At 44.7% G+C, this 15,517-nt stretch overlaps 1 protein-coding gene across 4 annotated transcripts in view; it reads right to left on the bottom strand.

Annotated features, from left to right (window-relative positions):
* Positions 1 to 15,517, bottom strand: part of OSBPL6 (oxysterol binding protein like 6) — a 194,242-nt gene that overhangs the window by 26,383 nt on the left and 152,342 nt on the right. For all 4 annotated transcript variants that reach the window (XM_060256910.1, XM_060256911.1, XM_060256913.1 and 1 more), the window contains 3 exons: positions 14,410 to 14,547; positions 10,806 to 10,893; positions 7,785 to 8,038 (listed from right to left, as the gene is read on the bottom strand). In XM_060256910.1, coding sequence (XP_060112893.1) covers positions 7,785 to 8,038; positions 10,806 to 10,893; positions 14,410 to 14,547 — 480 coding nt within the window. The remainder of the gene's footprint in view (positions 1 to 7,784; positions 8,039 to 10,805; positions 10,894 to 14,409; positions 14,548 to 15,517) is intronic.

Genomic DNA, 15,517 nt, shown 5'->3' with positions numbered 1-15,517 from the left:
GGGACATAACCCCCCTTCGGAACAGCACAAGGGGAGAGCCCACAACTGGGGACAGGGAATCAGCAAAAGGTGCCCCTTTTGGGGTTCCAGTTTTGGGGTGCCCTGGGCAGAAAGCTCCTCTGACCACACCCAGGCATTCATGCCCTCCTTTCCTCCCAACTACCAGCATGCCTCCCACCTGCTTGTGTCCTTTCGTCTGCTCACAAGCACTCCCACTGCCCAGGTTCACAGCTGCCTGCAGAACTTTCCCCAGTGGTACCAGGCAGTGCATGCAGCAGCAAGGAATGCGAGTGATAAAGGACAACCAAAAGGGCCAGCCCTAGACTGTCTGGCACCCTAGGCAAGGCTAACTTCTGGCGTCCCCTCCCAGCACTGATAACATCACCAAGTCACATGGATGCGTCCAATTTGGCAACTCCAGAAGGCTGGCGCCCTAGGCAATCGCCTAGTTTGCCTAGTGGCAGGGCAAGCCCTGACTACCAAGTGAGTGGGCAGTGGGTGCGGGCAGCAGTGGGCCTCAGCAGCTGCCCCACTCAAGGGTATGCTAATGCAGGCCCTGCCTTGCAGAATTAGGATTCAGGGGTATAGCTTATTTAAAAGGGACAGGCAAATGAGAAAGAGCGGAGGTGTAGCAGTATATGTGAAGGAGGTATATATTTATGAGGAAATATGTGAATCTGAGCATGGCAGCTCAATTGAGAGTCTCTGGGTAAAAATAAAAGGAGTAAGAAATAACAGTGATATTATTGTGGGGGTCTGCTATAGACCACCAAGTCAGTCAGAGGACTTGGATGAGATACTTCTACAGCAGATTGCAAAGTTCTCCAAGAGAAGGGATACAGTGATCATGGGAGATTTCAATTACCCTGACATCTGTTGGAAGTCCAACTCTGCTAAAAATGAAAAGTCAAATAGATTCCTGACTTGTCTTGTTGACAACTTCCTTTTCCAGAAAGTGAAGACAGAAACAAGGGGATCTACTATCTTGGGATTTGATTCTCACCAACAAGGAAGAATTGATTGAAGAAGTAGAAATAGTGGGCACCCTGGGCAGTAGTGACCATGTGATTTTGGAATTTACAGTCTTAGGGAAGGGAAAAGCTATACGTAGTCAGACTTATAGGTTGGACTTCAGAAAGGCAAACTTTGATAAACTTAGAACTATGCTGGGTAAAACTCCATGGTCAGAAATACTTAGGAGGAAGGGGGTTCAGGAGGGGTGGGAGTTTCTTAAAAGCGAAATACTAAAAGTCCAATTACAGACGATTCCTGTGAGAAGAAAAAATGGAAAAAGCCTAAAGAAGCAGAAGTGGCTCCATAAACAGCTCTCTAAAGACTTGAGAAATAAAAAAGACTCCTTTAGGAATTGGAAAGAGGGCCTTATAACCAAGGATGAATATAAACAAATCACCAGTGCTTGTAGCAAAAAAGCTAGGAAAGCTAAAGCTCAGTATGAGCTTAGGCTGGCCAAAGATGCTAAAAACAACAAAAGAGGTTCTTTTCTTATGTTCAGAGTAAGAAAAAGAGCAAAGACATGGTAGGCCCATTGTGAGGGCAAGAAAGTGAAATTGTAACAGGTAATGAAGAGAGGGAGGAACTGCTCACTTCCTACTTCTCCTCAGTCTTCTCTTCTGAGGGGAACGGTGCTCAACATGGCAAAAACAGAACATATAAGGAGGGTATGAAGTTCCAACCTAGGATCAGCATAGGGATAGTACATAAACACCTAGTTTCTTTAAATGAAACTAAGTCCTCAGGGCCAGATGAATTGCACCCAAGGGTTCTAAAAGAGCTTGCGGATGTAATTTCTGAGCCTCTGGCTATTATTTTTAAGAACTCTTGGAGTACAGGAGAGGTGCTGGAAAATTGGAAGTGGGCAAATGTTGTCCCCATCTTCAAGAAGGGAAAAAAAGACGATCTGGGTAACTACCGACCCGTCAGCTTGACGTCTACCTGGAAAAGTTTTAGAACAAATAATCAAACAGTCGGTCCTGGAACATTTAGAAAGAATGGATGTGATTACTAAGAGCCAGCATGGGTTTCTGAAGAACAAGTCATGTCAGACTAACCTGATCTCTTTTTTTGAGAAAGTGACTACCTTGCTGGATCAGGGGAATGCTGTAGACATCGTTTATCTTGATTTCAGTAAGGCTTTTGATAAGGTTCCACATACTATCCTTGTTGACAAGTTGGTAAAATATGGTTTGGATCCTGTTACCGTTAGGTGGATCTGTAACTGGATGACAGATCGCACCCAAAGAGTCCTTGTGAATGGTTCCTCATCCTTTTGGAGAGGAGTGACAAGTGGAGTGCCTCAGCGATCTGTCCTGGGACCTGTTTTGTTCAACATCTTTATCAATGATTTGGATGAAGGAATAGAGGGAATGCTTATTAAATTTGCAGATGATACTAAATTGGAAGGGGTTGCAAACACAGAAGAAGAAAGAAACAGGATACAGGATGACCTTGACAGGCTGGAAAACTGGGCTAAAATCAATAAAATGAATTTTAACAGGGATAAATGTAAAGTTCTGTATTTAGGTAGGAAAAATCCAATGCATGGTTATAGGGTGGGGGAGACTTGTCTTAGCAGTAGTATGTGCGAAAAGGATCTAGGGGTCTTAGTGGATCATACGCTGAACATGAGTCAACAGTGTGATGCGGTGGCTAAAAAGGCAAATGCAATTTTGGGCTGTATCAAAAGAAGTATAGTGTCCAGATCACGTGATGTGATGGTATCGCTTTACTCTGCTCTGGTAAGGCCTCACCTGGAGTATTGTGTTCAGTTTTGGGCACCACATTTTAAGAAGGATATAGACAAGCTGGAACGGGTCCAGAGGAGGGTGACAAAGATGGTGAGGGGTCTGGAGACCAAGTCCTATGAGGAAAGGCTGAAGGAGCTGGGGATGTTTAGCCTGGAGAGGAGGTGGCTGAGAGGTGATATGATCACCATCTTCAAGTACTTGAAGGGCTATCATATAGAGGATGGTGTGGAATTGTTTTCTGTGGCCCTGGAAGGTAGGACCAGAACCAATGGGTTGAAATTAAATCACAAGAATTACAGGCTCAACATTAGAAAGAACTTCCTGACCCGTTAGAGTAATTCCTCAGTGGAACACGCTTCCTCGGGAGGTGGTGGGTTCTCCTTCCTTGGAGGTATTTAAAGAGGCTAGATGGCCATCTGACAGCAATTTAGGGGGAAGTGTTTGTGAGTGTCCAGCATTGTGCAGGGGGTTGGACTAGATGACCCTAGAGGTACCTTCCAACTCTATGATTCAATGATTCTATGAATTCCTGTTAATGGTAATTTCCCCCAGATCCAAAACTCAGTCTGTACAAGCCCTTTGGCATTCATCTCACATTAATTTCTGAAGTTCACACCACCTCAGGAGCTTTTTGATTGTAAGATAGTATGAAAATGATTTGAATCCAAATAAAACATGTTTTGGTGTATCATCCAGGTAGGCAAACTATAGCACGGCTCTAGTGCACATACATATAATGGCAGCAACCTGGAAGGAACATCTCTCTTCAAATGAACAGGCTCGACTAAGAGGGTTTGTTTCAAATAGGAAGTGTAAGCATAACTAGCAAGCAATTTGTTGCTTGTAAGAATGCACTGCAGTTAATTTCACACACAGAAATGAGCAGTATCATAGAATGTGTTGAAATCTTTAGTACCTATTTATTGGGGGGGGGGGGGGATGTTGCATGTATATATACAGGAATGATCTAAAATGCAGCAGCATAAGTCCTGATGGGAACGTCCTGGACAGCACATATTCAATCGGCACTGCGCCAGCTACACTGGCTTCCAGCAGAGTACCAAGCCAAGTTTAAGGTTCTGGTATTGACCGTTAAGGCCTTAAGCAGTCTGGGACCAATGTATCTGCCAGGACCACCTCCTCTGGCACATCCCCAGGAGAGCTCTACATTCTACTGACAACAACTCACTGGTGATTAGGCTTCCCAATCCCCAGTCCCAGTGGGGGATCCCCCGGTTTTACAGGCTTCCCCCCACCCCCAGCCAGCTGGCCGGCGGGGGGAAGCCCTGCCCCCACAGTCACTATGTATTTCTAGAGCTCCGGCAGGTTTAGAAACCTGCAAACATGTCGGTTTTTAAAGTGTGTGCCTTTAAGGTTGAGCAGGAAGCAGAAAACAGGAAGCCCTTCATGGGGAAGGGTCAGCAGAAGTTTCGTCAGAGCACAGACGCTCCGTTTGTTTTGCTTTCGTTTTCAGAGCAAGTAAAGTGGTGGAGGAACCAGACACAGTAAAAGTGTGTGCGTGAGAGAGAGAGGGGGGGGGCAGGGGGTTCCCTGGATTGGAGGCCCTCTCCCCCACTTAGAAAGCTTTAGAAAGAGAGGGGGTAGGGAAATGTCTACTGGGCACTCTGTTATTCCCTATGGAGAACAATTCCCATAGGGAATAATGGGGAATTGATCCGCAGGTATCTGGGGCTCTGGGGGGGATGTTCTTTGATGTAGAAGCACCAACTTTGCAGCAATGCATCTGATGCCTTTCCTCAAAACACCCTCCAAGTTTCAAAAGGATTGGACCAGGGGGGCCAATTCTATGAGCCCCCAAAGAAGGTGCCCCTATTCTTCATTATTTCTAATGGAGGGAAGGGCATTGAAAAGGTGTGCGATCCCTTTCAATGTGATGGCCAGAACTCCCTTTGGAGTTCAATTGTACTTGTTCCAACCTTGCTCATGACTCCATCTCCAATGTCTCCTGCCCCACCCCCAAAGTCTCCTGGCACCACCCCCAAAGTCCCCAGATATTTCTTGAATTGGACTTGGCAACCCTACTGGTGATCCCAGGCCCTAGGGATGTCCAGCTGTTTCAACCAGGGCCAGGGACTTTTCAGTCCTGGCCCCAACCTGGTGGCACTCTCCACCAAATGACACCAGGGCCCTGTGGGATCTTATGCAATTCCGTAGGGCCTGTAAGGCAGAGATGTTCCACCAGGCTTTCGGTTGAGGGCAGCAATAGTTTTATTTAACGGCTGGCACCATTCCTCCCTCCCAGAAAATCACCTCTCCCCCTTCCCAGAAAATGGCTATGCAGTCCAGAATTGGAATAGAAATTTATAAGATCCCATTTTGGATCTCTTCTACTCTGGTTTTAATTCTTTATCAAATAATATATTATTTTTATAGCCTGCATATTGTTTTATGGCATTATGCCCCTTGTAAGTTGCCCAGAGTCTGCCCCAAGTTGGGATAAGGTGATTATCAAATATAACAACTGCAGGCATGGCAGTCTGGGTGACTCAGCTGGAGGCTTCTTCGGTGTTGGGGGGCATATGAAGGGCTTTAAGGCTTAGTAGCCATCTATGCACTGGCATGCAGGCCACGACAAATCCTTCCAGACCTGGCTCTGAGCTGGTTTTGTCCTGCTAGGAAGCTTGCTTTGCAAGCACAATGCAACCTGTGTTTTAAAGTGTAATTAAATGGTGCAGACCAGCTTATGCGTAAATAAAATTCCCAGTTTAACCCATAATTTGTGCGGTGTTTCATTTGAGGGATGGGTGGGCAATGCAGATCTAGGTTTCCCAACCCGACTTTTAGCCAAGCATCCACAAGACACAAGGCTGGACGGATTCGTCACAGCCCACATGCCAGTGCATAGAGGGGAAGGAGGGACACATTCCTGCCCATGACTTTCTGAGTATTTCTAGCCAGTTGTCTGTTTTAAATTTGTTTAAACTGCTTTAATCTATGTATTGTATTTTATCTGCTGTAATCTGCTTTGAGTATAGAAAAAGAAAAAGAGAAGACTGGATTTATACCCCACCCTCCACTCACGAGTCTCAGAGCAGCTTACAGTTTGGTGTAGTGGTTAAGTGTGCGGACTCTTCTCTGGGATAACCGGGTTGATTCCCCACTCCTCCACTTGCAGCTGCTGGAATGGCCTTGGGTCAGCCATAGCTCTTGTAGTCCTTGAAAGGGCAGCTGCTGGGAGAGCCCTCTCAGCCCCACCCACCTTTATTTATTTATTTATTTATTATTTATATCCTGCCCTTCCCACGAAAGTGGCTCAGGTGACTTTTGCAAGGTGTCTTTTGTGGGGCGAGAAGATATAGGAGATTGTAAGCCGCTTGGAGTCTCTGATTCAGAGAGAAGGCCGAGGTATAAATCTGCAGTCTTCATCTTTTTACAATCTCCTTTCCCTTCCCCTCCCCACAACATGCACCCTGTGAGGTAGGTGGGGCTGAGAGAGCTCTCCCATAACTGCTCTTCAGAGGAACAACTTCTGACAGAGTTATGGCTGACCCAAGGTCACTCCAGTAGTTGCAGGTGGAGGAGTGGGGAATCAAACCCGGTTCTCCCAGATGAGAGTCCATGCATTTAACCACTACACTAAACTGGCATAGATGGGGAGAAAGGGCTTCATACTTCCAACCATGTTGTTTCCGGGCTCAGAATGGCTTGGGGGGGCACTACTAGCCACAGTGGTGTAATAGATGTGTCCTTAAGGGCTACACATGAGATACATTCTCCCATAACAGGAGATGTACGAGACTGTTGTGGCTATTGCACCAGAAACAAAGAATAAAGCCAGTCACACATCCAGAATCACTACTTCTCTGTAACATCCACAGTCGGTCTACGAGTTGGCTCAGCAAACCTGGTTGCTTGCACTTCTCTGTATAATTTGGCCCCACTCTCAAAGGTCCCATTCTCTATAGATGGGGAAAAGAACTGAGAGCTAAGTTTGTGAAAAACAGAAGCACCCTCTCCCCTAGACACATATGTGTTTCTCTGTATATTTAATGAATGAATGAATGTAAAGGAGGGCCTAAGCAGGGCTTTTTTTTTGTAGCAGGAGCTCCTTTGCATATTAGGCCACACACCCCTGGTGTAGCCAATCCTCCAAGAGCTTAAAGAGCTTTTAGTACAGGGCCTACTGTATGCTTCAGGAGGATTGGCTACATCAGGGAGGTGTGGACTAAAGACTGGACCTAAGAAAGATTACATATCTTTCTCCAGTTCCCTCTTTCTTCTCATATATGTTTCAGTGAGGTTTAGCCAGTGTCCCAAAGCCAATGTTTCAGTGAGGTTTAGCCAGTGTCCCAAAGCCAAATAGCAAGGGCATTTGCCTAGGGCACTGGCAAGGCGGAGGTGCCAAAATCGGCCCTTGCTCCCACCCCCTAGGCAAATCCCTATTTGCCTCCCCTCCCTCCCAATTTCAATGACTGGGAACTGGCGGTGAAGCACCGCGTTCCCGTGGCTCTTTCAAGGCTGCCCCCCAGCTGATCAGCGGGTAAAGCTGCATGGAGGCTGGCGGCTCCCATGCCTTACCTCTGGTGCACTCATGACCAGCGTTGGAGCAGTGGCAGTGGAAAGGACAAGCTGGGCAAGCCACTGAAAAAGCGATAGCCGCCGCTGCCTTCTCCCCACTTTCTTCCCACGCAATTCAGGGAGGAAGTCGGGAGGAGTTAGCGGCAGCCTTGAAAGAACCCTGGGAACGCAGTGCTTCACTGCCGGATCCCACGCATTAAAATTGGGAGGGAGGGGGAGGCACTGTGGAGGGGGCACCATGAGCCCTATGGCCAGCCCTGCCTACCAGCTAACAGTACAAAATGGCAGGGTAGCCTGATGAAAACACGCAAGAATGTTAAAAGGATAACACATTTTTTCTCACTTGGCTCTTCAGTACTCAGTTTCATTCAGTAACCACAAGGGCACCCAACATGAAAACTGCACAGATATATTCCACGAAAGAGCTCTAGCAGAGAGTAAGGAAACTGGACATGAAAGTGGCATTGTCAAGGTTGCTACCATGCGTTCATAGGGGTCGTCACATTCTGCAGCCTTGTCCAAGAGTTCACTATATTCCAGCTCTTCACAAAGGTGTTGCAAAGTGTTTAGAGGTTCGTTCAGCTCTACAGGCATGGATACTTTGGAGAGATCTTTCCCAATATTATTTCTCAAAATGTTCCACAGATTAATGTTACTAGTGTCAGGGCAGGGACTTGGAAGAAAAGTCCGTCGTCCGTTTCTGAAAGCGCCTCCTGTCAGCTCACCATTAAGTACTGGAAGAGAAAATAGAGAGCGTAAATACTGTATTCAAAAGCCTTGTATACTGACATAAGAATATACACATCAGGCTATTAAGTCTGAATTCAATCAAACTTCTAACCTGAGACCCATGAGCCAATAATAGTCCTCTCCTGTGAAATTCCGAAATACCTGTTGGCAACTTACACTAGTTTGGTGGGCCTTACATACAACTATGATAATCATCAAAAGTACAATCATCAAAAGTACAGGGTGGGAACGGAAGGAATCCTGTGGTGCTATATCTACTTGGTTTCTTCCTTCTGTGGAATAAGAAGTACTAGATGGAAACTGAGCTAGCTTTTCCAGAGAGTCAATTATGGCCAAACTGCACAGTACAGTGGCCACAGGTCCAACTTGTAGCTGCTAATGCCATTTTGGAGGGAAATTTAGCCATCTAAAAATTGCTCCAAGGGCTCTAGTTGGCCCACACTGTGGTGAAACCAGGCAATCTCCTCCCTGCCCCCATCTGTTTTGGCACTTGAAAAGGCAGGATGGGGAAACCAGATCTCCGCGTGCCACTGGAGCTTGGGCCTGATCAGAATATGGCCCTTGTGGTAATTTTTAAACAGCTAAATTTCCTTCTAAAATGGTGTTGGTTGCCATAAGCTGGACTGTGGCCACCATTAACATGTAGTTTGGCTCTTCTTCTGTGTCTATTTGAGAGTCAAACTATGCACAACACTAGGAATTCTAGGAATTTTATATTCTTTTGTTTAAATACGTATACCCTACTTTCCCCTTGTAGATCAACTTGACTGACAACCAGGCATTTTTTCCCTCACCTTTTAAAAAGCAGGAGCGCTGGGCCCACATTTGGATTGGGACCATGGTGTGAGGGGAAGTAGGCTTTAAACCTACCCCATCCTGACAGTGACGTTTTTCTGTCCTGACTCTGCCCCACAGAATTGTTATTTGCCCCATAAGGAACTGTATGTTTACCTCCAATGAGTCAAATGGTGACCCTTTAGAACTATTTTTGAGTCAGGAAGATGGAACATGGGGAACACCTAAACCACCTACTCCCTTTGATCCCTATCTGAATTGGGTTCCCTCAGACTTTTCATTAAAAAGAAAAATAAGAATGAGTAAGGACTTATTCACCAAATTCTCAGTATCATGCCTGGTTTGGCACTGAGACTCCCTCAGGACCAAATTGTACACCACATACAAATACAATTGTGCAACTTCTGGCCCTTGTGAACCAGAAAAGCAACCAGAAGGGGGCAGATGAGAGCAAAAAACAGTAGGGACAGAGACAGGATGCATAGCCCTTTGTCTGCCTACTGTTTTGACCTCCCCCCTTCCTCCCCCCCCCCCCCACCACGAAGCTTTCCTTATCAGAAGTTTCTAAACTCATCTTGGGAACCCCTCCCAACCTGCTCTTTCTCTGCTCCAATCTGTCCTCTTCTCAAAGTGGCTTTGTTGGGATTTCATTCTATGCATTTGTATGTAACACCCTGAGTGTCAACTGCTGGGAGACTGAAAGTCTTGTGTGTTGTTTGCCAGTGGATTCTGTAAAGAACAGTAGGGAGAATAGAGACAGGAAAAAATAGAAGAAGAAAAGAAAGAAAAGAGGAGGGGAAAGAAATGGTCATGCAGAGACACTGGTGAGGTAAGGAAAGAGGGATCAGACATAGGGTGTAAAGAGACCTATAGCAGTACAGAGAAGAGGGTGCTATTAGGGTGCATGGGGAAAAGGGGGGGAACTATTCAGAAAGGGGAGAGCTATAGAATGAAGAAAATGAGGCTAAAGGGGGGGATAACAAGGGTTTTTTGTAACAGGAACTCCTTTGCATATTAGGCCACACACCCCTGATGTATCCAATCCTCCTGGAGCTTACCGTAGGCCCTATAAGAAGAACCCTGTAAGCTCTAGGAGGATTGGCTACATCAGGGGGTGTGGCCTTAAATGAGAAGGAGTTCCTGCTACAAATAAAGCCCCGAGGATAACTAAAAGCGCAACCAGGAAACCTGCAGTGACGCAAACAGAAAAAGAGACACTAACAGACAAAAGGGTGTAGATGGTCCTGTAGGTAGGGGCAATTGCAAAACTGGATTAAGTAGCATCTGGGACATTGGGGAAGTATCTGCGTATAGAGAAAGAAGGAATTGTAATACTATGGGCTGAACAGAGGAAAGGAGGGTGAGCGGACAGCGAAATTTAGAGACCTGTGATGGTGCAGACAGAACATATTACAGGAAGCCAAGAGACATGAGGGTTTAACAAAGATTGTTAAAGAGAAACACTGACAGAATTGTTGTGGGATGGAAGGAGGAAATCCTTTTGGGTAGGTCATATAGCAATGCAGCCAATCTGAGTTGCTAGGAATTTAAATGTGGTCTTCAGAGTGATTTGAGATTTGCATCCCTATAGTACTTAATGCATTTATTTACTTCATTCTGCCTATCTCCATGATGGGGGCCAAACTGATTTATATCACTTTCCTCTCTTCCATGATATCCCCATAACAACCCTGTGAGGCAGGCTAAACTGGGAATGGGACTGGTCACAATCACTCAGTAAACTTACATGGCGGAGTGAGGATTCAAATCTGGGTCTCCCAGATCCTAGTTTAGTCTTCTGACCACTACACATATTGCCTCTCATGCTGACATTAGCGCTTGTCCACACAATTCCACCAAGTACAAAGGAAATGTTCCTATCTATTTCTATGCACGTTTAGCCAGTCCCTAAAAAGAGCATGACTCGCTACAGTTTGTATTTGTTTAACTGCATACTTTGCCGAGAAATGTTGTCTGCTACACTGGTGTTGTCCTCAGATATGTTATCACTCACATCACTGATGTATGATTCATCGTCAGAAGCCTGAAGGAGAGAAATGAAGAGATTAAATTACTATGATCATGATAAGCTATGAACACAAATAGCTGGTTTCAGAAACTGAAGTCCCCAGTAAGACATGTTTCCTTTTCCCTCCCTTCCCCCCAGCCATGCTGTGTAGAGTAAAGCCTTTTCTATTTTTACCTTTTACCATGCACATAGGGAAAACATGCTACACGCGATCCCCTCAATATGAATGACTGTCATCTTTTCTGAAAGGGACAAAGCACGTATTTCTAGCCTTGGTACATACATACCAGAACCCTAATTTCCCAGGCTTTTGGGGAACTTAAACTGCAAATACTCACATTGCTTCTTTCAGACAAAATGGTGATTGTCTGTATTGGGAATATCCCATGTAGCTCATTGTAACATACGTTACAACTTAATGAGTAAAAGAGGCTTAAGTTACTCTACCTATTTAAAAACTTTCCCTGGCAACCAGCTTCCACAGTCCCTGCCCTAACTCGTCAGGTACTTCCAACTTTGGTACTTTTAACTAGTTGATATTAATTAGTTGATCCATTTATATATTGTAGCAGAAAGAGAGTAGAAAGGGAACTATCCTCTAGCAGAAGAGATTCTTGCAGATCAAAGAGTAAGTCCAATCTGTCAAGTTCGAAAAACTTTATCCTATCATCTAACAACCTCATATGGAGCAAAATGACTGCAGAATAAAACTATGTCAGTCAAGTCTTCAAAATTGGGAGGGGAGGGGGGTGTCCTTAACCAATAGAAGCATGTGTATTGCCAAGCAAAAAAGAGGTCTGAAACCCATGATTACTTAATACAAAGCAAAATCACAATCTAAACACAAAGAATATTACATATGGAACTCACTCTACTAAACAAAGCTTATTAGGATACACAGCGGACACGGCCTATGGGTTGGAAAGGAGGATGGGTTGATTTACAGGGGGATTGAGGGGTCTGTTAAGGCTTTAGACTAAGCATAACATAGGATTTATAATGATTTGGGATGCATACCCCCCTTCTCTGAAAGATCTGGCATTAATATTTCCTATACAAGAACTCGTGGGCATTTAATGAAATTGCTGAGCAGTCGGGTTAGAACGGATAGAAGGAAGTACTTCTTCACCCAAAGGGTGATTAACATGTGGAATTCGCTGCCACAGGAGGTGGTGGCGGCTACAATCATAGCCAGCTTCAAGAGGGGATTGGATAAAAATATGGAGCAGAGGTCCATCAGTGGCTATTAGCCACAATGTGTGTGTGTGTATTTTGGCCACTGTGTGACACAGAGTGTTGGACTGGATGGGCCATTGGCCTAATCCAACATGGCTTCTCTTATGTTCTTATGTGACACAGAGTGTTGGACTGGATGGGCCATTGGCCTAATCCAACATGGCTTCTCTTATGTTCTTATGTGACACAGAGTGTTGGACTGGATGGGCCACTGGCCTGATCCAACATGGCTTCTCTTATGTTCTTATGTGACACAGAGTGTTGGACTGGATGGGCCATTGGCCTAATCCAACATGGCTTCTCTTATGTTCTTATGTCCTAATAAATCATGAACTCACAGAACAGGTGTTGCAGAAGACACCCTTTCTCAGCTCCTGTTTCTCTTCACTAAAACGGGAAAGCCAGAAGTTCTGGCTTCACCTACCAGCACAGTCGTTATTTGTGGTCATCATTAACAACCCTTTCCCCATGTTCTGTAGAATGACGTGCTGGGTTTTTGCAGAAAATAAACACAGTGCCTTAGTATTGCTGCTGCCTCTGGCAAAACCCTACTTGAAGAGAAAGGAATGGCCCTCTTCTACAAAGAACAAAACAGGAGTCAAGTTGCACCTTTAAGCCCAACCAAGTTTTATTTAGAACGTAAGCTTTCGTGTGCTCTCTAAGAACACTTCATCAGACAAGGGGATCAGGTATACGTTCTGAATAAAACTTGATTGGTCTTAAAGGTGCTACTTGACTCCTGCTTTGTTCAACTGCTTCAGACCAACCCGGCTGCCCACTTGGATCATTCTACAAAGAATGAGAGATGAGCACTGGTTTTCTTCCTTTACCTTACTATAAAAACCCAGCATGTGGTAGGGAAAGAGCTGGAGGTTTTTCTGTGCTTGTTTTTTGTAGAATGAGAAGGAAAAAGAGATTATTCCTTTTCTGCCTCATTCTCCAAGTTCTCTGTGGAGTTCTTCAAGTTCTCTTCTGTGTCCTGGGGTTTTTTGCTTTTTGTTTTTGCTGCATGTAGAGAGGCTTTCACCAGATGTGGGAAGACTGTTCACCCTTCTAGCAAGTAGGTGAGTAAAGGTATGGAACCTTGAGCTCACCAGTAAATTGACTTCTCAGGATTATTAAAAAAACAAAATAAAAATATTTTAAGCTGAACTTAATATATAGTTTTGCCTGGTAAAGTAGTTAAGAACAGAGACACAAAGGCCAAACCCACAGGTGCAACTTGCCAAAGTAACTAGCTACCTATACATCTTTTTTTTTGCTTCCTGTTGTTGCTTTATTTTAAAAGTCATGCAGAAACACATCTAATTTGGCCACAAAATGTGGATAACAAAAAATCCACACAGTGCAATCAGGGACAGTCAGGTGAGATGTGTCTCATAGGAAGGCAAAGGAGAAAAAACACTCTTCCTTTATCATTCTCCACAGAGGAAAGCAGAATAGTTTCTCTCTCTTAAAATATGTTTTTAGAGGGAGAAGCAACACCTTACATTAAAAAGGTAAAAAAACCTTACATTAAAAGATGCAGAAAAACCTTACATTAAAAGAAAAAAAAAAGAACTGGCGAAAGAATGTTTTAAAATGCTGAGATCACCTCAGAGGGCATTGGTAGACACTTTGGCTTGCCTAAGTAACTGTGAGGGGGGAAGGAAGTAAAAAAGGGAGGGGATGGAGGCTCAGGGAAGGAAGCAGGGAAAAACAGAAGTGTGAAGAAGGTCCAGCAGAGATAGTAGGGGGAGGAAATCCCCTCCCGCAAGTCCTTGTAGATTCTCTGCTTGTAAGAATACTAAACTTTTAAAAGCTATTTTTTTCTCTTTTATGGAACACGCTTGAAATATGTTAGGAAAATTGCTTTCAACACTTCCCTACAAGATCAAAAATTAAAGAGAAATAAACTATACAGCAGCTTCTTCAAGAAAAAGAAATGAGCATCCAAATCCTTAATGTAAAAGCAAAGGTATCACATTGTTCTACAGTACAGAGCAGGCTAATAAAAACTGAAATACTTGGTGATGTTTGAACCAAGAGAGCTCATGGCCCCAAAGGAGCACATTTAGAAAGGCCATGTTTTCATGAGGAAAAATCCACTTTGTGTCTCTGACAAAATGGGTTCTGGCTCACAAAAGCTTGTGCAATGAAATGAGCTAGTCTTCAAGGGCATTAGTGATTTTGGCTGCATCAGACTGACATGGCTACTGGTTGGGAATCTGAGTCAGGAACTCTCTGTCCCCCAGAAGTATAAACTTTTCTAAACCTGAAGATATTACAATGACCAAATACTCCCACCAAAAATACCTCATTTTCGGAGGAGCTTGCTGACAGAAGCACCTCTTGTGCGTCAAAGAATTCAGAGACCGATTCTGACATCGAAAGCCTGCTCTCATTAGAAACCTGCTGGGAGAGTGGGAGGCTGACATGGATCTGTTCGCCAGCCTGCAAAAGAAAAACCAAACACAAATACGCAGATGCAAATACGTTGGCTTATAAACCTCACACACTGCCTGAAGCTTCACAAACATGCCCCATCGAGATGGTTTATTGGATAAAGGGACTGCCTCTCTCACATATCCTCTCTCTGTTTGTCTTCCAAAAACTGTTTGTGTAAGAGGCAGTAAAGTTATCATGAGCCTTGCACAGCTAAATCGCTCCAATTACCTTTTCCAGTTGGTTTTGAATGATATAGATGCCCCCCTCCCTCACCAAACTGCAAGCAAACCAGTTTTCCACAGCATTCAAGCTGTGCATTGTGTTTGCTCTGGGAGACTGAAATTTTCCCCACAGCAAGCACAGCCCAAAGCTCCGGTAAAAAGTGTATCTATCCTTTTCATATGACTATCATAGGCACCTACTGAGGAGTGTGCTGTCAATACCATTTCTGACAAGGGAAATAATTCCATTTTTTTCACCCCATAGCAGAACACCACTTATAAACAGTTAACAAGCAACTATGGGTGTCCCTAACATTGTTGACCATATGGGCACTTTCAGAAGTCTCAGAACAGAGAGTGGGTGCCGGAACAAAATGGCTGTCTGGGGAGTTGAATGGGACCAAGCACGAAATGGCCACTGTGACCAGGGCCGGATCTAGGGGGAGGCAGAGAGGGGTGCTTGCCTCGGGCGCTGATGGAGGGGGGGTGCCAAATTGGGTATGGAGTCCATTGTATTCTATGGGACCATAAGACAGAACGGCCCATAAGGGGACGTCATTTTTTAATTTCCACCCCCCCTCAAAAAATATGTAGATCCGGTCCTGACTGTGACCACTAGGTCCAATTCCAAAACGTTGGAAGTTTCTATAAAAGGTTAGCATGCTCTAAATCAAATGTCCTCTCATGATGGAGGCAGCTCTTTCCAAATGGGTGCTTCCTACCCATAGAAAGGCGATGCCTCTGAAATATCCCCT

The sequence above is a fragment of the Heteronotia binoei genome, chromosome 16 (genome assembly GCF_032191835.1).
Source record: "Heteronotia binoei isolate CCM8104 ecotype False Entrance Well chromosome 16, APGP_CSIRO_Hbin_v1, whole genome shotgun sequence".
Lineage (NCBI taxonomy): Eukaryota > Metazoa > Chordata > Lepidosauria > Squamata > Gekkonidae > Heteronotia > Heteronotia binoei.
This window is presented reverse-complemented; position numbering and strand designations above follow the sequence as displayed.